This window comes from Ranitomeya variabilis, chromosome 2 (assembly GCF_051348905.1).
Source record: "Ranitomeya variabilis isolate aRanVar5 chromosome 2, aRanVar5.hap1, whole genome shotgun sequence".
Taxonomy (NCBI): domain Eukaryota; kingdom Metazoa; phylum Chordata; class Amphibia; order Anura; family Dendrobatidae; genus Ranitomeya; species Ranitomeya variabilis.
This window is the reverse complement of record NC_135233.1, coordinates 363522833-363544374: the sequence shown is the minus strand read 5'-3', so window position 1 is coordinate 363544374 and position 21542 is coordinate 363522833. Positions and strand designations below refer to the sequence as shown.

Sequence of the window (21542 nt, the reverse complement as noted above, 5' to 3'; positions counted from 1 at the left end):
GGTACCTTGCCCAGTTTGAAATAGTCCTTTAATAGACAAGGGTCCTCTATTCAGGTTCCTCCTCATCTCTTGGTCACTCAGGAGAATCTGCCCTCCCGACATCACATAGACAACCCATTTATTTGAATGTGTACCCTGTAATACTTTGTTTTCATTATGGTGGCACTGCAGGGAATTTTAACACTTATTGCCAAGTTTTCATACAGATTGTTACTGATCATTTGGGATCCCAAGCCTTTGTGATCAGCTTGACCCTTCTACCAAGTAGAGATTGTCCTAAGTAGAGATGTCCTTTAAGGTCTCATTAGTCGAAATATAGACTGCCCTGCTCAAATTATTAGCCAAATCGGTTACATTTAAAATTCTAATTTTACTTATGCGATCCTGACATTTTGCAAACATCTGTGTAGTTCTTTACATCTGGTTCCACTTTTGATATTGAGCCAAATAAATATATTACTATAATATTTAAAAACGGAAAAAGTTCAAAAAGGAAATAGAAAATTACTAAACGTACTTTTCCGATATAGTGCAGTATATGATAAGTAATAGAGGACACATAGTAGTGTACTGGGATTAAAGGAATCCTCCAAGAAAAACAGAAGTCCATTATCTACTTTATGACCAGATATGGTAGAGCATGACATAGAGATTCAGAGACCACCAGAAAGAGAATCCTTATGTCATCGGCCATAACTCGGTCTTTCGTGGAGTGTTACTTTAAAGTTTTTATTACCAGTATTTAGAATGCTAAATACCATAACTTGATGATCAACAACTTCCAACAAACAAGTAAAATATTTTATTTTATGCAGAAAATTTACATTGTTATCATGTTTTTTATTTTTATTTTTTGTCTTCATACTTGGCCAAACATGACAATGCAACACTCAATCATATATCAGATTAATGATGGTGTATTACTCACTTGTGCCATCCTCTGTTACCATGCCGAGTCCTTCTGCTTTATTTTGGCGCTCAAAAGCATTTAGGTCCAGGACACTACATTAAAAGAAGACAAATGGCATGGGTGTACGAATACTGAATATTCTGTGCCATAGTATGAGATATAAACTAATATAAAAGATGGTTTCCATTGGGAGTCCAATCTGTGGCATTGACATGATGGTCCCTTCGGGTAATGGTTCTATTATGGTGGTCAGTGGTGGAATGCAAATGCTACAACTATCTTAAAGAAAGACTAAAACACACAAAATATGTAGATTGTGTTGGTCCTTGGAATTGTCTTTTGGAAACTAAATAGGTCCTCACCTGCAGGTTTGCATAAGGGCCTGCACGCTCTGGAAAAAGCCAACCTCCCTCTTTTCCTTTAGATAATCCAACATTTTCTGGTAAAAGAAGTATAAAAACGTTAAAAAATATCAGGACTGACAAATTTTTGTTCATCCCAATGGACCTGGAACATGTTGGCTATTAAGCCACATAAGCCAGACATAGATATTGAATCCTACAAAAACTAACCCAAGCAACATATAAATAGAACGGACTAGGAAAAAGCCAGATTATGAGATCAATAATCTAATGAAAAAAAATATAAATAATGCATAATGGATACAAATGTATAATTCTTTAGTACTCACAAGAAAGGCTAGTATGGTCCATCTAATAGAGCTGTCTCCTACCTGCTGAACTTCACAGTTGCCACCATTCAGGATAGAAATTCCAAGCTTGAGTGTAGAGGAGACCATAGCTCCGGTTTCACCTATGACACCGAGTTGTACAGAGTGAGATAAAGACTTGACCCAAAAACACTGAAAAGTTTGAAAAAGGATTATCCATTTGTGAAGTTAGGGGCTCTCATACCTTTACATGCACTGATCATCTGCAAGACCATCTCAGCGGCACCACGATTATGGAGACGGGATTGCTGGTACAATAACTTCTGTTTCTCCATCTCTTTCTCCTGTGAATAAAGAAAGCAGAAAGCTACTTGTGAACAATGGTCATTGAAGATTAATATTCTTGGATGGGCAGAACAGAAGACTTAAAGGTCCACAGAAATTGCTTGTAAGAATCTACAATTCAGGTGCAAAAATTAGACTGATAGTGAGGAAATACCTCAAATGTGAGTTCAACTTCTTCCTCCTCTCCACCTTCTTCTTCACCTTCCTCTTCCATATGACAACTCTGTGTGAGATAGAGGGACAGTAACCTACATATCTTACTGAGACAGGAACTAGAAATTACCTGCCAACATATTGCAAGGAGAAAACATAGTTTGTGATGACCACGCTATAAGACCACCAAAAGAAGACTTCATGATATACATTTCATAAGATACCTTTTGGTTTTGAATTTTCAAAATAACGCTCCTCAAGAAAGGCTTTGGCTTACATTGAATCTACCTATATTAGAGACAACTTTCTTCCTTTTAGAGGAAAAATACTTTGCATAATTTTCCCCATCTCCTCGATTCAAACCAGAACCTTTGAGGTCCACGTTTGGACTGAAGCACATCTTAGTAGGTGATCATCCAATCTCACTGAAATGATCAGGCTTCATCTGACCTGAGACTAATGTCTGTGATGGCCTCCTCGTGGACAAAGGACTTTTTTATTAATAATTTACCTTTGCCATGATATCTGCGTAGGCCATGTATAGGTAGTCTTCATCCAGTTTTCTGTGGAAGAATGGTTGATAGGATTCGTTTAGAATTTTTTTGTCTTTACATAATTACTTATGTGGACAATATTTCCACGGATTATCCCATCGCATTGCTCACGTTTTCTCTGTCAAAGCAGTCCTACTGAAATGAAGGATAAGTTGGTGGAGTGGATCCGGCTTCTTCTCTTGTTCTTCCTCCTCTTCTTCTTCTGCCTCACTGGATTTCTGTGGAAAAAGAAAAATGACACATATTAGGATAGCTGCAAGACTCAATTATGTAATGATAGATTATTGGAAGTGTCGGAAAACCTTTCTGGGTGCAGCCAAAAGTTCCTAAAAAACAGCACTTCCAGAATTCTTGTGATGATGATATGCTGTGTATCACTGAAAAAGGTCCCCCAAAAAAAACAATAATTAACCACCAATATAACAAAATCACTGACGTGGTGGACAAACCAATACTAAAATATAACTTTTATTCTGTATATGCTCCATCATTAGATGGCACCCCAGCGTCCAACTGTATACTCAAGAGGGCAGGAAATAGAGTGTGAAGGGCTTTGAGGGGGTGTGATTTGATTTTTATGGACAGTTGGAAAATATTTGGTATTTTTACAGTTTGTTCAGGAATATCTGGATGGTTGGCAACCCAGTTGGATTAAGTGTACAAGTAGTTTGGTGTTACATTATAATGAAACCACAGTAATTTGCACATAATCATTTTGGATTTATGGCGAAACCTTCTACTATCCCTACTTACAGCCAAGTCATCAATCATCCTGTCCTCAAAGTCATGAGCTTCACTCATAATCCAAGAGTGCTTATAGGCTTCCAAAAACATGTTACAAGCTCGGTGTCTACAGAAAAAAAAAAGGAATTAAAATGAAATATGCAATGTTATGGATTGAAGGGGCCAATGTGTAAAAATGGCTGGTAAACTGCTAAAGTAGCTTTCTATGCACACGATTTAGAGCTGTATACCAGAAAATTGGAGTTCCTTCTGCTGTCGATCATTTAGACATTAAACAAAACAAAATGGAGAATCTAATCAGAAACAAAGATAAATTGTGTTCTGAAGGTAGACATTTCTGCTATATGTGGACAAAGAGATTCCTTCTTTTTTACCTTTTTTCAGTTCCATTTGTATAATACTGTGAAATACTTCTGTATTATTACATTTTATTGTCCTGTCAGAGTTGTACTATTGAGCCTTGTTTCTGACAAGAGCTAGGTCCTATCTAACCGCTTAGATCAATGTTTCTCAACTGCGGTCCTCAAGAGCCACCAACAGGTCAAGTTTTCAGGATCTCTTAGTATTTCACAGGTGATAATTTCATCACCTGCTTCAGCATTAACTCCATCACCTATGGAAATCCTGAAAACTTGGCCTGCGGGTGCCATTCGCTAGTCCATCTAAGGGGTTGACAGCCTGGATCAGAGTTCTCTTTGATCCTAGCCATTGCAGCAGGATTCCCACCTGTATATTATAATCTGGAACTTGTTCAGCTCTTGAGCTCGCTCTATGCAACTATTTGTGACTTCTGCTGAACATGTATGGCAGATGTTGGTAACTGGTTAAAGATGCAAATACTTTATTATAGAAATATTAGTCAGATTTTTTTTTCGTTCTTCACCTGGGAAGGTTATATAATGGAGTCATCCTGAAGCAGGCCACTACAGCACGACGACGTTGCTTGGAGAGAAGCTTGTGCCATACGGCCTTCTTGGACTTAAAAGGATGTTCTGTCTGGTGAGCAAAGAGGGCAAATGCCAAATCAGTGAGGACAAGTGACACAACAGACAATGCATAAGCCAAAAAAAAGAGGATAAGGAGAAGATGAGAGACTTTGAATGTTTATCATCTCACCAGTTCTAGATGGAATAGCACTGCAGAGACTTCCTGCACACGCTTCACTATCTTCTCAGGATTATTGGAGTCTTCTGCTTTCCCCGACATTTTGTTATAAAGGGCCATTTGCCAACGCATAGAGGAATTCTCACACTGAATAGAGTGAAGAGATTGGATAGGACATGAGTCTATAATAGCAAGACACAAGGGCTCAAATAAATGGCAAAGCCATGTGCTAGGGTCTATATAGGTTTATACCATGGAGCCATAGGCACTTGATGTGCCGCTATATGGCACCTCTGTATGGTACCATATCATGAACATATTTTACCCTACATGCCAATGAATTCCATATTATTATCATTAAGTATACTTTAAGATTAACTTAGAATCCACCGACCTTGCCTTGAAGGTGAAGATTATTCTGCAAGAATTCCCTCACTTCTTCATCTGTGTCTTTCTGTAGAGAAATTACAAGTGACCATGATCAATGAAGACGACATTAAAGATTTTAAAGACTGCACTAAATGTTTTCCTGGATCACACCCACCAATGCATAGCGTGTCTTGGCTAATGAGATCAACTCTTGGTCAGTTGGGGAACACATGTTTAACCCAATTGGAAGCATCTTCTTGAGGGTGGCCACAATCAGTGATGTCTGAACCGAGTACCGATCCCCACGCCGTTTCTTCTTTGTGCGTTCCTGATCAGAACCACCAGACTAAATGGGAATGGGAAAGTTAAATCATCTAGTTATTGAATGAGATGATTGGAAATATGCAGTGCATGCAACTCAGCTCAAGTGTGACACCAAAGAAAAATCAAACACCTTAACAGATCATCAATCGCAAAAGGCATCCAAATCTCATCCATCGAGCCATGAGCCACAATCTGCCAAGTGGCTGTTCAGCAAATATTGGAAGCTACTTAAACTAAATAATTTTTTGCCAAGTTCTAGCCAAAACCATAGTCCACCACTAAGCTTCACTGTAAGAGTTCATTTTTTCCCCTCAAAGACATGAAATAATGAAATTATGGAATTAATTCCTTTAATCTGATACAACTAGAGTTGATTGTACTAGGGCATTACTGACCATATCAAAGAGTCTTTATGATTGTAGTCGTCAATGTACCCATGTCTTCTACAGTTTAACATTGACTAATATTCTCATATTATAAGCCCTATTGACTTTTATCAAACTGTTCATCATGATGCCAATAAGATAGACTAGCTGCAACCTTTAGGTCACAAATGAGGCAGCACATACAATATATAGTGGTCTTGTAATATTTTGCACTAGAGTGATGGATGGTACAACAAGGAGTATGGAAATAGTTTACAGCATTATGAAATGAGCATTTAGTTAACAAAATGGAAGCTAATATGGTCAAAGGGGTCGTTTTAGGATTTAATATTATATTATGCCGATAGATCCAACAAATTAACAATTTTTACTTTTCTTTTTCACATTTTTTTAAGCATTCCTGTGTATTATTATTACTGTTACATACTTGTTATGACGCACCCTTGTGTTTTATTAATCACTTCTCAGAAAGTCATTGGTGATCAGAAGAAGATTCTTACTGCTCTATGTCCCATGAAGAAGAGATTCCGGTAAGTTGGGCTGAGATATTGATCATGTGTGAACATTTGCACTAGAAAAATTGGGTGGACGTTCAGAGAGTAGGAGATACCACACTAAGTATGTAACATCTAGTAATAACTACACAACAAACCATTTTTTCAATAAATATTGTAATAGAAAAATGGTTTATTTTGCTAGATTGAAGAGAAAACAATATAATATTGAATCAAGGGACAGCCCCTTTAATCTTAGAAGGAAACGCACAGATGTGGGTGAGTACACACATGTAAGAAAATAGAAAATAATATGAGTATGAAAGAGTATGAGACGTAGGATGCATGAACCAAAGTTATCATGGATGAGAAAGGATGAAGAACTCAGAGCAGATACATGCCATAGATATTTTTGGAAGACTCAATAGGACATTTCACTTTTTTTATTAGAATTAATGTTTGGGAGATTAGAAATCATTAAACGGTAAAAAAAAATGATAGTAGTAGGGGGAAAAATCAACCACTAACAAAAATGAAATATACAGTGGGGAAAAAAGCATTTGTAGGTGGAGAAACTTGCAAAATCAGCAGTGCATCAACAAATGGAGAGGTCTGTGATTTTTATCATATGTACACTTCACCTGTGAAAGACAGAATCTTTAAAAAAAATCCAGAAAATAACATTGTATGATTTTTACATAATTAATTTGCATATTATTACATTAAATAAGTATTTGATACGATAGAAAAACAGAATTTAATATTTGTTACAGAAACCTTTGTTTTCAATTACAGAGGTCAGACATTTCCTGCAGTTCTAGACCAAGTTTGCACATACTACAGCAAGGATTTCGGCCAACTCAGCAAACAGACCTTCTTCTAGATCTTCAGGTTTCGGGGCTATCGCTGGGCAACATTGAGTTTCAGCTTCCTCCAAAGATTTTCTATTGGGTTTAGGTCTGGAGACTGGCTAGGCCACTCCAGGACCTGGAAATGCTTCTCACAAAGCCACTCCTTAGTTGCCCTGGCTGTGTGTTTCGGGTCATTGTTATGCTGGAAGACCCAGCCACGATCCATCTTAATGCCCTTTGTTATGACCCCAATGGCAGAGGGTCTCAAAAGTACATACCAAGTCTGCAAACACAAAAAACCAGCTCATAGGGCAGTGGTAACTGGGCTGACCGTATATCTAATCCTAGCACCACAAATAGCAGCAGCCGGGGAACGTGCCTACGTTGGTTCTAGACGTCTCGCGCCAGCCGGAGAACTAACTAACCCTAGAAGGGAAAAGATAGACCTTTCTTGCCTCCAGAGAAAAGACCCCAAAAGTTGGATACAAGCCCCCAACAAATAATAACGGTGAGGTAAGGAGAAAAGACAAACGTAAGAATGAACTAGATATTTAGCAAAGAGAGGCCCACTGACTAATAGCAGAATATAGTAAGAGGACTTATACGGTCAGCAAAAACCCTATCAAAATTTCCACGCTGGATATTCAAGAACCCCCGAACTGTCTAACGGCCCGGGGGGAGAACACCAGCCCCCTAGAGCTTCCAGCAAAATCAGGAATCACATTTAGTACAAGCTGGACAAAAAATTAGAGCAATGCAAATAACCAAAAAACAAAGAAGCAGGACTTAGCTTAATTTGCAAGAACCAGGACCAGCAGACAGGAGCAAACAGAAAGGAACTGATTACAACGATGCCAGGCACTGGACTGAGAATCCAGGAAGTTTATATAGCAACACCCCTGGACTAACGACCCAGGTGGGTGCCAAACTGAGGAAAGACAATCCCAGAGTCATATCACTAGTGACCACAAGAGGGAGCCAAAAGAGTCTAATTCACAACAGCCCTTACTGAGGAAAGGAGGTTGTTGGCCAAAATCTTGTGATACATGACCCCATCCATCCTTCCTTCAATATGGTGAAGTCGTCCTGTCTCATTTGCAGAAAGGAACCTCCAATGAATGCTGTTTCCTTCACCATGCTTCATGGTTGGGATGGTGTTCTTAGGATTGTACTTATCCTTCTTCTTCCTCCAAACATGGCGAATGGAGTCAATACCAAAAAGTTCTTTTTCGGGCTCATCTTCTCCCATGCCTCCTCTGGATCATCCAGATGGTTATTGGCAAACTTCAAACAGGCCTGGACATGTTGTGGCATGAGCAGGGAGAATTTGAGTGCCCTCCAGGATTTTGATCTATGACAACGTAGTGTGTTACTAACTGTAATGTTTGAGACTGTGGTTCCATCTCTCTTCAGGTCACTGACCAGGTCCTCCCGTGTAGCTCTGGGTTGATTCCTGACCGTTCTCAGAATCATCCTTACACCACGAGGTGAGATCTTGCATGGAGCCCCAGACCGAGGAAGATTGACAGTCATCTTGTGTTTCTTCCATTTTCTAATAACTGTACCAACGGCTGTTGCCTTCTCTCCAAGACGCTTGCCTATTGTCCTATATCCCATCGCAGCCATGTGCTGGCCTACAATTTTGTACCTGGTGTGGTGGAGAGGTTGGAGTGTAATTGAGTGTGTGGACAGGTGTCTTTTATGCAGGTAATGAAATCAAACAGGTGCACTCAATACAGGTAATGAGTGCAGCGTAGGAGGCTTCTTAAATAAAAACTAACAGGTCTGTGAGAGCCAGAATTCTTGCTGGTTGGTCGGTGATCGAATACTTATTTCATGCAATAAAATGGAAATTATTTAAAAATCATACAATGTGATTTCTGTTTTTATTTTTAGATTCTGTCTCTCACAGGTGACGTGTAAGGATGATAAAAATTACAGACCTCTCCATTCTTTGTAGGTAGGAAAACTGCAAAATCGGAGGTGTAACAAATACTTATTTCCCTCACTGTACGGTTTGTCTCATGATACAACATCTTCTATAATATGTATCTGTCAATGAATTATAAGACCAGATGAGATGATGACGACGATGATGATGATGATGACTTGAAGGCACATAGAAGGAGATATGAACCTTTACAAAACATGACTACAGTATTATAAATTATGGACAGACATAAAATATGGTGAGATTATGAAGATGGATGACAAAGATGATTGACTCTCAAAAAGGACATAACATTTCTAGTCTGTACAGAAGGAGATATATTTGTAGAAGAAGACATGATATTGATATTTCCGGACAAATGACAATATATGAATATATAGGAAACAAACAATTGGTAAAACAATAATATAACAAAACATACATGTATTGTACATGGACACAAAACCAAATCCTTAGGCAACTTTCCTATATGCCCTCCTCTGCTTTTTCTATTGACAAACATAACTGACAAAGATTAAAAGGGAGTTCGTCAGCAGAAAACGACTGTACAAACCAAGCACAAGTGCTCGGTGCATCCTTGGCACAGCCGAGCAGTTTAGGATATCTCACCACCTACTTATTTCACATCTATCTCCTTGTTCAAAGTAGGTGGGAAGGTTCCCTAAACGGTTTGGACATGCCAAGGATGCACTGAGTTCCTGTGCTTGGTTTCAACAGTCATTTTATGTTGGTAGACTATTTTTTTCTACTCATGGAAAACCTTTACTCATTGGAGGCATAAATACAATCTTATGTTTGCATCTAGAAGATCTAGGGGTCTTCCTTTGTGGATTTGTGGAGTATTATATTAAATATTACCAACAAGTGAAACTCCGGCCAAACTTTTAGAATAAATAAAATGGAGCTACTAGGGTCATGTAATCAGGTCCAATAATCCTTTCACTCTAGTCATTCAGAAGTCTTGGAGGTTTAAAGGGTTTTTCTTTTCTTCCCTCTTCAGGCTACCTGGTTCCACGGGGGCGGGGCTCTCAACTTGATTGACAGTTTGGACCAGTAAAGTGGCTGTATCGCTGGTCTAATCTGCGCTCTCTCAGAAAACAGCTCTGCCTAGGCAGCATTGGAGAGTACAAAGGCATCGACCGAGCAGGAAGGAGCTACGATATTAGGCACAGACACTACAAAATGTACGGAGCTGTGCTGGCTAAACAAAAAGAGGGTGCCTGAGCACCAGGGGTGTAACTACAACAGGTGCAGGGGTTGCAATCGCACCCGGGCCCTGGAGCCTAGGGGGCCCCAAAAGTCCCTTTGGCCTATAAAAAAAGACTATTGCTATTAAAGATTTAAAATATTTGTGGGCCCCATTTGAGCTTTCGCATCGGGGCCCATGAGTTTCAAGTTACGCCACTGCCGAGCACCATCATCGATTCCCTCATTTCACTGTGTGGACTCCTGGAGCTGAACTCTCATCATCTGTTTTATTTCGAGAAAACTTTTTCTAAAATTTTCCCAAGCCAGTACGAACATGAAAATAAAAATTGATGGTGGTGGGGGGCATCAGGTGACAACAGTATTAGCGGCTCATTGGCCGTAGCAGTTTCTTCCGAAACAAATAGAACAGGACTGCTGCAGTCAATCAGTGGCTGATGATTGACAGCAGCATCACCTGACACCCCTCACAGGAAAAGAAAGCATGAAGCTCAGCAGGGTACACCGACAGAAGTATAGAGAAACAACAAAGGGTTTGGTAAATTAGAGAATTTGTTTAATTTGTAAAAAATATCTTAATTTTAGCACGTTGGATTTTTGGGTATGAGTGCTATGTTTTTCATGGATAGCACTCTTACCTATGATAGTCCATGGGGCCATTGACATGATTTATCGTGGATTTTGATCATAATTGCCAGTGCAAATCTATGAGTCTGTGGAAAAACTGGACACCACTTGGATAACATCTGAGTGTAGTCCGATTTTCACAGACTGTCAGAAAGGAGAGAAACTTTTTTTTTCAAGTACGAAAACAACTAATGACACTCAGATCACACTCTGATCCCCCAAAAATCGGTCCGTTTTTCTCGTAGTGGAAAAATCGGACATCTGAATGAATTCTAAATTACATTAAATCGATTTACTTGTGAAATATTTTCCTTATCGCCATAGCCATAGTGCATTATTCATCAAGCAATAGATATATTGCTGCACCAGTAGAACATTTGCTCTCCAGAACATTTCTGGTCTTTGTCCATATTAATTGATGTGAAAGCAGACTGCATTTCTGTTGCTAAAGCATTGGCAGAATTTGCATTTTTAAGAAAATACAATGAAAAAACTTCTGAAGAATTCCACAGAAAAACATCACCCTGCAAGGCAGACACAAAAGAATACAATAAAGCAATTAAAGAAAAAAAAAAACAACAGATTTTGGAAGGGTGCAGCCTTCGTGCACCCACATCTGTGCCCTCACTCTGTGCCAACACATTTGACGTGCCATGTGTTGCTCAGGCAGAAAACACTCAGCCATTCCTGTCTCTGGAGTGGCTGCAGAGAACATGCAAAATCATCTGTCTATCTGACCTCCTTTCACTTTTTTGACAAAAATGACTCCTGCCAACTCCTCTCTGAGAAAGATCTGCAAAATGTGATCTAGTTTGGTAGTTATCATCCTTAACTAGTGGTATATGGGCCATAAAGGTGTATTATTATCACCCTAGGTAAATGAGGGACTAGCTTAGGTTGGCCTCATAACTCTTTCCATCGGGCACTAGGTTGAAGGGTCCTGCTAACCACTGCCTCGTTTGAGGGACTGCTCAGATGGTGATGTGCTATGCTTGTAATTAAGATGATGAATAGTTAGACCTCGTTCTATGTTTTATAAAATGTGGCTCATAAAATTCAAGAAAACGTATAATCTTGTTTAATAATTTTTTAATGTATTTTGTTAGCTGGTGTAAATGCCCCTGTACTCCTGAATCCGGCGTAGTTTCTCTTTTGTTCCTGTGCCTCTCTATTCCTGAGATATGGCCTCCTTTTATCTGTAGGTAATGCTAGTATTTTTAAGCTTAGTGGGCATGGTCATGAGAAGGCGCCAGTAGAGCCAGTGTTGTGGACCACGCCCACTTAACGATAAAGATTAGATTGACATAAGGAGAAGAGGAGGCCATATCTTGGGAAAGGAGGGGCGTAGGAACAAAAGAAAAACATAGCCGGATTCAGGAGAACAGCGGCATTTACATCAGGTATGAAAATGACATGTTTATGACACGTAATAGGTCCTCTTGAAAGTCACCTATTAAAGTGAAACCTTGAGCCATGACCTTTAAGGTGAAGGTAAAGAAACTGACTGTGTGATGGACTAAAAAAGGCCCAAGTCATTATCTACAATGCCGTAATATCGTAATAAACCGAACCATAACTTAAATTCCTACATTGTGCCTCCCCTTATAGCAATCATAGATGCAGGATATCCTACAAGAACTTTCAGGCAGTAAAGTGAAAGGAGTCTTTAAATTATTATTATAGGACCAATTAAATATTTGCTTCAGCTAAGAACTATACAAACTAAGAGCGGCCGACACCGTACAGCGTTGCACAGCACTTCAGTGATGGAAGTGATATACAAGTGAAAGCGGGACAGACAGACAGAAGTAGCCATGCTTCCCACACAGGCAGAGGGCAATAACGCAGCAGCCCCACCACAAGAAAAGAGGTTGACTGCTGACCTGGCTGTCTCCAGACTAACAAGGGAACAAAGAGAGAAGCACATAAGTATGTTACAGAATAAACTGGAAATGAAGAACATCTAATAAGCAAAAAAGTTTAAAAAAAAAAAAGAAAAGAAAAGTCATATTGGGTATGTAAAATTAAAATATACATAATACTAAAAGATTCATGAGAAATTCATAATCGGAATCAAAATTAAGACTAGTATCACCAAACAATACACCAAGGACATCTCCGATGGCCGCTCGAGAACGTAGCTTGGTTGTCATCTCGTTCATTGCTGGTTCTAGAACCCTTCACGTTATGAAAAACCTACTTATATAGTGTATATTGATTATATAGGAGTTGTCAACATGCATTTGTGTGTACTCAGCATTATTTTTACATGATAAATTACTATGTAGTATGTAGGAAAATATGGCAAGTGTCAAAAGAGAGGATGGGATTCATTGGAGGACTGTAATAGTCATGGTGGTAGGAGGTACATGGTAAAGATGTAATTCAAGTGCTTATTGAAGAACTGTATGGAGATGCTTCAAAATGGTTAACCCACCTTGGACATTTTGCTTTTGCTGTCTGCGGTGAGGAAAGACATGTTGTTGATTTCGTTCTGGACCACAAAATTCTGTTCCTCTCGTTTAAAGTTCTAGTGGAGAAGGGGAATTATTAATTTATACCTTTTTCATACCGTAACTGGTACTTCTACTTGAAATCTAAAATTTTCAAAAACATTTTTTTTTCTACATGTAAGCTATAAAAAAAATTCTTAGGGTGTTCTTTTCTTCTCCAAAAGTTAATGGTAGTATATTGAAGGCAACGTACCAGGGCTTTTGGGCTTCAAAAAAATGTAAATTGTCTCTCTCTTGAAGGTAAAGTAAACTAGCAAATTAGTTTTTCCTGTGGAGTAATGCTAATGAAATTCTGCACTCAGTTGGTCTGCTTAAGGAAAGTAAGTTCTCCCCACTATGAAAAGCTGCACCAAGGACTTCTCATCCAGCCAATCAAACTCTGCTCTGATTAAGTGTAAGTATCATGAAACAGTTGTCTGTAGATTGGTGTCAGACTTGCCTTAGTCAAGCTTCAAGGCTTATTAAATATATGATGGACATGTAGGTCTCACATCAGATCAGGGTGTAAGGAACAACCCTGAGAGCTGAGCTTGCTTTATATAGAGTGCGTGTCGCCTATGATATATTTCTATTAGCATTTAGAACTTACATGGGACTTGGACCAGAAGATGAACACTTCTCCAACCATGCGGAAAAGTTCTTCTGCATCACAGTTGGGTACTGTCAACCAGTTTGCTCTAGAAAAAAAGCAATGCCAATGTCACTCCAGGTTGCAACAAGATATTTTGCTGGCTCATTAGGATGACCACATTAAACCTTGATATTTTTGCAGTTACTTAGTGGCCTGTTGGATGTTATACCTGTTGTTGTCCACATAGCGGATAAGTAGAGGATAAAGAGCGTAGAGATCTCGGCACAAAACAGAGAACTCATCACGAATCAGACTCTCCGAGTCTTCAGATTCACTCTTAGCTTCAAGACGGAGCTGATCTTCTTCTGCCACAACTTTGCCTGCTCGTTTTTTTAGCTTTTCCATGGTGGGAATGAAATGGGATCGAAGAAGTTCCGGCTTTGCCTTGCTTACAATGGGTTGGGCAAACACTGGTGGAGAAACATTTTATATGTGTTGTAATCTTGGTGTTCTTGACTATCCTGCAAAAACACAAAACTAAGCCTTATAAAATACCTGCTAGCCTCTTCATCCAGGAGGCCTCATCTATACCAAGGTTGTTAACAACAATTCGGAGGATATTTCCCAGAAGAGCATTAAGATGTTCAGAAGTGACACTTGTGCAGCAAGGTGAAGAGTCATCTGGGATGTTCTCCGGTCCTCTTTCCCACCAGCGTGGAAGATAATTACACAGCATAGGCAATGTTACTTCAATTACATGAGGCATCTCTGTATATCGAGCACCAGACTCAGCCAACATCGAAATTTCCTTAGTCAAAGTCTGGAGATCAGGGATGTCAGGACACATTTCTTCAACAGAGTTGGGAAGACCCAGAACTTATGGAAAATTTCAAAAAGTGTAAATTAAGAAAAGAACTGGATAAGAAGTGATTTTTTTTTAGTGTTTTCTTCTCATACTTACTGGCACGCTCCCGGGGAGATTTGGTGGTATAAACTGAGTAGATATTATACTCATTCAGGTGTGGTTCCAAGAAAGCCACGGGCATGGCAGCAGCAAGCCTGGCCAGACACTCTCCCAAAGCTGGACGCTGTCTGACATAGGACACAGATACAAATTTTACATCTTGAAATTTCCTTTTCCACTATTTGCATTAATTGTACATCATGATAAACATCCTTACTTTTCAACATAGGGGTTCTTGGTGGTTCCCAGAGAGTAGATACTGCATAAAGTTCTGTAACAGGAGACTTGGACATCATCCACTAACGTGACAGAAGAAGACAACATATCAATGGTCTAATGCAATTATATAAAAATAAATGTAATGAGTGCTATAAAGAGTAGAAAGATGATTGTATTATACAAAGCATATAATGGAAGTGAGGCTAATAATATTGTCATGACACAGCTGTCAGGTGACCCGGGACCAGGGGTACCATCCATGACCCTACCACTAAGGGGTGTCCTAGCTCGCCCTATTCTCCAAGATACTTCTGAAGGTGAAGGTTCTGGGGCCAACACCCTTGCCTTATCTCCTGAGTTAGCTCTACATCTGTTCTCTTCCCCCACTCAGGGAAGAGTGTGCACCGTAGTACACCAACCCGACAAATAATGCTACACAAACAAGGGTTAACAGAAAACTCCAGGCATTTAAAATATTCACTCACATAAAACAGAGGAATGCAACGGGTAGTTCAGGATGGGATATAAATCAAAGCAGAGAAGGGAAGAGAATTACCACACTTACAAACCACGCAACAGTCACAGATAACTTCTCCAACTCTCCTTCTCATATGAACACCTCTTCCTCCCGAAGCCATGCAGCAAATGCTAGCTCTGACAGGCATTTGCATCAGAGCCCAGATTATAAAGGGGAAGGGACTGACTAACTGGGCTCAGCTGCAAGCTCACAGTTTTCCAACATGGCCGATTAACCCCTGATCTGCCAAAAGGAATAAACACCTTTAAAATGAAGGAGAAGTGATTCTTCTCAGCCCCGGAGTAGGATCAGTTGCTGTGTTCTTCTAGCTCCACACTGTTGTGTTAACCCCGTGACAAATATAATGTGATTTTCTTGTGTGTTATTTTTACACCATTTATTGTGTAGTAAAAATGACCTGGCAACCTGATTGTTCAGACTACTTGTATTTTTTTTTCTATTTTAGTGGGTGAAAAAAATTCTGAACTTTGAAAATAAAACTTTATTTTGTGTCACCATTTTCTCAGAACCAGAACTTTTTTGTTTTTCTGTTGATAGAGTTGTGTAAAGGGATTGTTGTTTTCTTTTTACATGCTGTCGAGCTGAATTTTTTAATGGCACAATTTTTAGGTACCAATGGCATGTTGAACATTTTTTACTGCATTTTTTGCGGGAGGTTTGGTGACCAAAAACAGCAATTTTACAATGTTTACTATAGAGGATAAGCAATGCTATATTTTAAGATAATCAATCTTATAGGACAAATAAAAACAATTCTAAAAGGATATTTACTATTTATTTATTTCTAAACGGAGAAGTTTTTCTATTATTTAAAAACTTTTCTTTTCACACAGTCTAATCTGCAGCACATCAGAAGTGAAATCTACATGTGTTATGTGCTGATTTTTCTTGGAATTTTGCGATTCTACTTTGAAAAGGATAAGTTAAGAAAAGCGGCAAAATTTGACATGCGGTGGATTTAAAATCAATTTCCACTCGGTAAAAAATCTGCAGCACATGAGTGACATGTATAAAATCTCATTTGCTTGCTTGGTACTATAAACTGTTGCAGATTTTACTTCTGCAAATCAGATTTGAAGTTAAAATTTGCAGCAATTATTTCCCTTGTCGAAGGAACATCCACTCTGTATAAGGGGATTCTTTACTGTAAGAGCAGCGAAACTATGAAACCTAGCTGTTATAGTGAAATAGTTGAAACGGGGCCTGAAATCATATCTTAAGTGTAATAATATTACCAGTTATTATTATTATTATTTATTGTTATAGCACCATTTATTCCATGGCGCTTTACATGGGAGGAGGGGTATACAAAATAAAAACAAGTACAATAATCTTAAACAATACAAGTCATAACTGGTACAGGAGGAGAGAGGACCCTGCCAGCGAAGGCTCACAATCTACAAGGGATGGGTGAGAATACAGTAGGTGAGGATAGAGATGGTCATGCAGCGGTTTGGTTGATCGGTGGTTACTGCAGGTTGTAGGCTTGTCGGAAGAGGTGGGTCTTCAGGCTCTATTTGAAGGTTTCGATGGTAGGCGAGAGTCTGATGTGTTGTGGTAGAGGGTTCCATAGTAGGGGTGATACGCGAGAGAAATCTTGCATACGATTGTGGGAAGAGGAGATAAGAGGGGAGTAGAGTAGGAGATCTTGTGAGGATCGGAGGTTGCGTGTAGGTAAGTACCGGGAGACGAGGTCACAGATGTATGGAGGAGACAGGTTGTGGATGGCTTTGTACGTCATGGTTAGGGTTTTGTAGTGGAGTCTCTGGGCAATGGGGAGCCAGTGAAGGGATTGACAGAGGGGAGAGGCCGGGGAATAGCGGGGGGACAGGTGGATTAGTCGGGCAGCAGAGTTTAGAATAGATTGGAGGGGTGCGAGAGTGTTAGAGGGGAGGCCACAGAGCAAGAGGTTGCAGTAGTCAAGGCGAGAGATGATGAGGGCATGGACTAGGGTTTTGCAGATTCTTGGTTGAGGAATGTACGGATTCGTGAAATATTAAAATAAAAGGTATTAGATTTCTGGAAATATGTTTTTAGTCCAGGGATTTGGAGTCAGGGAAGATTTTTTTTTACCTAAAATGCAGGATATTTGCCTCATGGAGTTTTAACCTTTCTCTGAATCAACATTGTTGGTATCAGAGTTATCACATTAATCTGCTATTCGGTAATCTTTGATTAAATATGTCTTACATATATTCACACCGCACATGATCTGGCAGCTGTGTTGACAGTACTCAAGAGACTGTGGCTTTTTGACTTGAGAATCAATGATTCTTGCTTATTTAATGGAAGTTACCATTTAATTTCTGACAGTACTCCAAGAGACTGAGGCTTTTTGACCAAAGAAATAATGAATCTTGCTTTTTTATAGAAATGTACTAATGCATGTGTGACGGTATTCCAAGAGATCACGACTTTTTGACCTTAATTAAAACACTGATTGTTTATTTATTAGAATTTACATGCCCAAAATTTGAACTGTATGAAATGCTTGGTATAAACGCTGTCTCTGGGACTAGAGTCATATTGACCCTGCACTTAAGTGTGTTGTCTGTGTGCTCTTTGGCCATACTGAATGAACACAATGTGTAGAGGTGACCCTTTGTGGAGTAGGTTGGGGATTTTTGGCACTGCAAACTATGTTATTATAAAAACACACTGGTAGTCGGTCAGCTTGGAAATAGTATTTGAAGATTCTAAATTCCATACAAAGTCTATTTCTCTCAGCCTATTGTGTTTGACGTGAATGATTTTGATGACCCTTCCCAACGTCAAAACTGGTAACTTACGTATGACGTCATCTCCAAATTGATGTTGAGCAATGTGCTCAAAGAGCGATGTCAGAACTGGCAAGAGGGCCACCGTGGTGTAATTGATATTTTGAGACACACCCTTGACTTGGGTTTTGGACTGAGAAACCTTTCCAAGTTTTAGATTCTCCACCATCTTCTCAATATCCTCAGATGCACCCTCGAAGAAGGAACGTAAACCAGCCTTGACAATCTCCGGGCCAGACTTCATTACTGTCCTGTAGAGAAGGTTAATTTAGAAACATATGTTCTTATGTGAGAGATGCGATGAGTAAAATATGGTAATTATGCTCATATATACAACATTTGCATAGTCACCTGGCATCCAGAGAGCGTGCCAAGATGTGCAGACAGTTGACGACAGCTGAAGAATCAGTTCCTGTGGGAATATTGGGAGACATTAATTTAGTGGAAAGTCGTAAATGTCTTAAAGGAAACCTGTCAGCAAAGTTTATCCCTACATAAACCTGCCACCACCATTGGTGACCTGAAAACATCTTTCTTAAGATAGAACTATTAGGCAGGTGTTGAACCACATACCTTATTAATGGTACTAATTAACGCTCCAGCGTCAAATGCAAATCTAGACTCAAGAGTCCACTTGGCATATGGTGAACATCTAGGAGTCCTGGTCAATGCTTGTTAATCCCTTTTTCCGGGTCTTAAAACTGGTGCATGTGCAGAGTTTTTGACCTTGCATGGATAGAGTAATGTATTTTGCAGCAGTCCCGAGCTCTCTTCCAATGCATACGCAAGCTAAAGTCTGTTATTTGCTCTGTGCATGTGCTCGATTTTCAGCTCTATTATGCAAATGCCAGATTTTGTGCAAACTGCGCATGCGGATGATGGCGCCATCCACATCAATGAAATGAGAAGGGACTGGATTAGTACAAAATTGACCAGGACACTTAAAGGAGACCAGATATGCCTTAGGTATGTGTTACCTTTATAAAGATCCTTTCTGGTGACAAATGGGAAGAACGATTTACAGGGGTAACAGGTTTCCTCTAAATTGACCCAAGCCAAACTCAAACATTTACAGCCCCCTTCCACACCACAAATCCAGAGGGGGGGGGAAACAAGTGGATCCAGTCAGTATGGGGAGGGGGTCAGCTCATGCAGTAAAGATTAGTGGAATGAGAAGACCTTCACAGCAGCAATATCTCACTGCTTACCGAACAAAGACACGCGGTGCCGAACCAGAGCTGCCATCTTACAGAATAGGCTAAGAAGGGTGAGAGAGGCAGGTATAGGGGGGAAGGAGGGGAAGAGACAGTGAAAGTGAGTCTAATGTAAAGGATAAAACAATTCTATAAACCACAATGGGAACTCCTATGTCACATCAGACCCTACTGCAGACGTCGATTTAGAGAAATCCATATAGGCATATAAAACGTTCCCCTCTCTTGTCAATCCTATTCAATATTTCACCTTTCAATCCAACAACAAAGTAATTATGATGAGCTTGCATCGATCACTGACCTGGCGATCATCTCCTTTTCTTTGTTCGATGCATGCCCACCACTACCTAGGACCTTCGCTGGTGTGGACAGGAAGTAGAGGCAATGGTTCTTGAAGTATTGGTTGATAAGCGGAAGAAGGATCTGTAGAGCGGAAATATAACATAAGCAGGAGTCTAATATTAGGCCCAGTGGCTAATGCAAAAATTGCAAAAAATGTTATACATGATAATGATGTACAATACAAAATAATATTGTGGTACACGATAATAAAATGAAAAACAAATACGTTTAACATAAAAACTTAATTTAAACTTATATGTCATTTTCTGATGAAAAATACCCTTTAAATCTGGTAGAAAAGCAAATTCGGTGATAAACGTCACAATTTTGATGGAGATCCAGAAGACTTATTCAGGACATGTCTGTTGGGCCAAGGAGAACTGTGATTTCCTCAAAGGTAAATCAGAGCAGGATTGAGATTTGGTTGTTCAATATTATAAGCTGGATGTCATCATGTCATCCATTTTCTAAAATTCCTGTTCTTCTTTATGGTGATGGTTGGTAATTCTTAAATTTTAGATTTTTGCCAAAATGCAGCCAGAGCTGTAAATGGACTTTTCTTGACCATGGGCAATTTTTCAGTTCACAGCCCAAGTCCATGATGTAAAGGCTCTGGGCAAAGCAAATGGCGCCCCTGGCACATGAGGCACATGCTTCGATTACTCCTTCCCCCATAGCTTCGCCCCAGTGCATAGATATAGTCAAAAAGTGTAAAAAATATAAATATAAAAGAGCACATACCTTTGCGAAGAACTTGATTTCCCGCTCATGAGGGGATTTCTCTACTCTGCCACTGCTGACAACGGCCTCTGAAATGTCAAAATAGAAAAATCCATGGGGAAAGTTCTCAAAGTCAAGACCTAGCAGACCAAGAACACCAAGACAAAAATTGGGGTTGGGTAAAATGCTGATGCTAGAACACCCTAGTGATGAACCATCTTCCCGGAGATTGAGAGGATTGGGATGTTGAAATTCAACACTCCGAACCATCTCTACCCCTTACACGTTATATAGTGAGCTGGTGCCACCAAAAGCGGTGGGTGCACCTAATATTTATCTGAGTATGGCCCTCTTAAAAAATGTTGGAATGTGAATATTTTTTATAATATTTGATAGGATTTAGGGTTGCTCCAAAGAGGTGACCAAAGTGTATCTTCACAGTTCACCCTCTTCATACCCAAGTGCGCGATGAACTCCTGGGCTGTGTCCATTAACTTTAGAAGTTTTTGCAGGAAGCCGTACGCAAAACGCTTTTCAATAGAGGAAGTGTCCAGCTCCATGTCCTTCAGCCCCCTGCAAGAAAAACAAAAGATCTCCAATGGTCATCAGTAACTTTATGTATTCCACCTTCACAGCGTTACATTAAAGTGTCAGCTAGTTGTACAGTAAAGGCCTGATCAATGTATATATGATCAAGTTGAATGGTGCTAGTTGAAAAAGGATCTGTCACTTTCCATTAAAAAATTGCTAATTTTGTTATCCAAGGTAAACGCCGCTGTTCTCCTGAATCCGGCAATGTTTTTATTTTGTTTCTGCGCCTCTCCATTCCTGAGATATGGCCTCCTATTCCCTGTATATAAATCTAGTCTTTTTAGCCAAATGGGTGTGATTTTAAATGACCACTCCCAGTTGGATAATAAGACTGGATTTATATAGAAGGAAAAAGGGGCCATATCTCAGGAACGGAGAGGAGCAGGAAAAAAAGAAAAACATCGC

General features: G+C 39.6%; 1 protein-coding gene across 2 annotated transcripts in view; it reads right to left on the bottom strand.

Annotated features, from left to right (window-relative positions):
• Positions 1-21542, bottom strand: part of RYR1 (ryanodine receptor 1) — a 188604-nt gene that overhangs the window by 75614 nt on the left and 91448 nt on the right. For both annotated transcript variants that reach the window (XM_077285752.1, XM_077285753.1), the window contains exons 59-83: positions 21004-21119; positions 20568-20635; positions 19786-19907; positions 19479-19528; positions 18622-18682; positions 18283-18521; positions 14954-15035; positions 14734-14864; positions 14328-14648; positions 14002-14242; positions 13791-13878; positions 13126-13218; positions 12572-12586; positions 5025-5195; positions 4875-4934; positions 4493-4627; positions 4260-4372; positions 3386-3482; positions 2744-2850; positions 2590-2641; positions 2080-2148; positions 1825-1924; positions 1644-1723; positions 1273-1349; positions 929-1002 (exon numbers count right to left, since the gene is read on the bottom strand). In XM_077285752.1, coding sequence (XP_077141867.1) covers positions 929-1002; positions 1273-1349; positions 1644-1723; positions 1825-1924; positions 2080-2148; positions 2590-2641; positions 2744-2850; positions 3386-3482; positions 4260-4372; positions 4493-4627; positions 4875-4934; positions 5025-5195; positions 12572-12586; positions 13126-13218; positions 13791-13878; positions 14002-14242; positions 14328-14648; positions 14734-14864; positions 14954-15035; positions 18283-18521; positions 18622-18682; positions 19479-19528; positions 19786-19907; positions 20568-20635; positions 21004-21119 — 2762 coding nt within the window. The remainder of the gene's footprint in view (positions 1-928; positions 1003-1272; positions 1350-1643; positions 1724-1824; positions 1925-2079; positions 2149-2589; positions 2642-2743; positions 2851-3385; positions 3483-4259; positions 4373-4492; positions 4628-4874; positions 4935-5024; positions 5196-12571; positions 12587-13125; positions 13219-13790; positions 13879-14001; positions 14243-14327; positions 14649-14733; positions 14865-14953; positions 15036-18282; positions 18522-18621; positions 18683-19478; positions 19529-19785; positions 19908-20567; positions 20636-21003; positions 21120-21542) is intronic.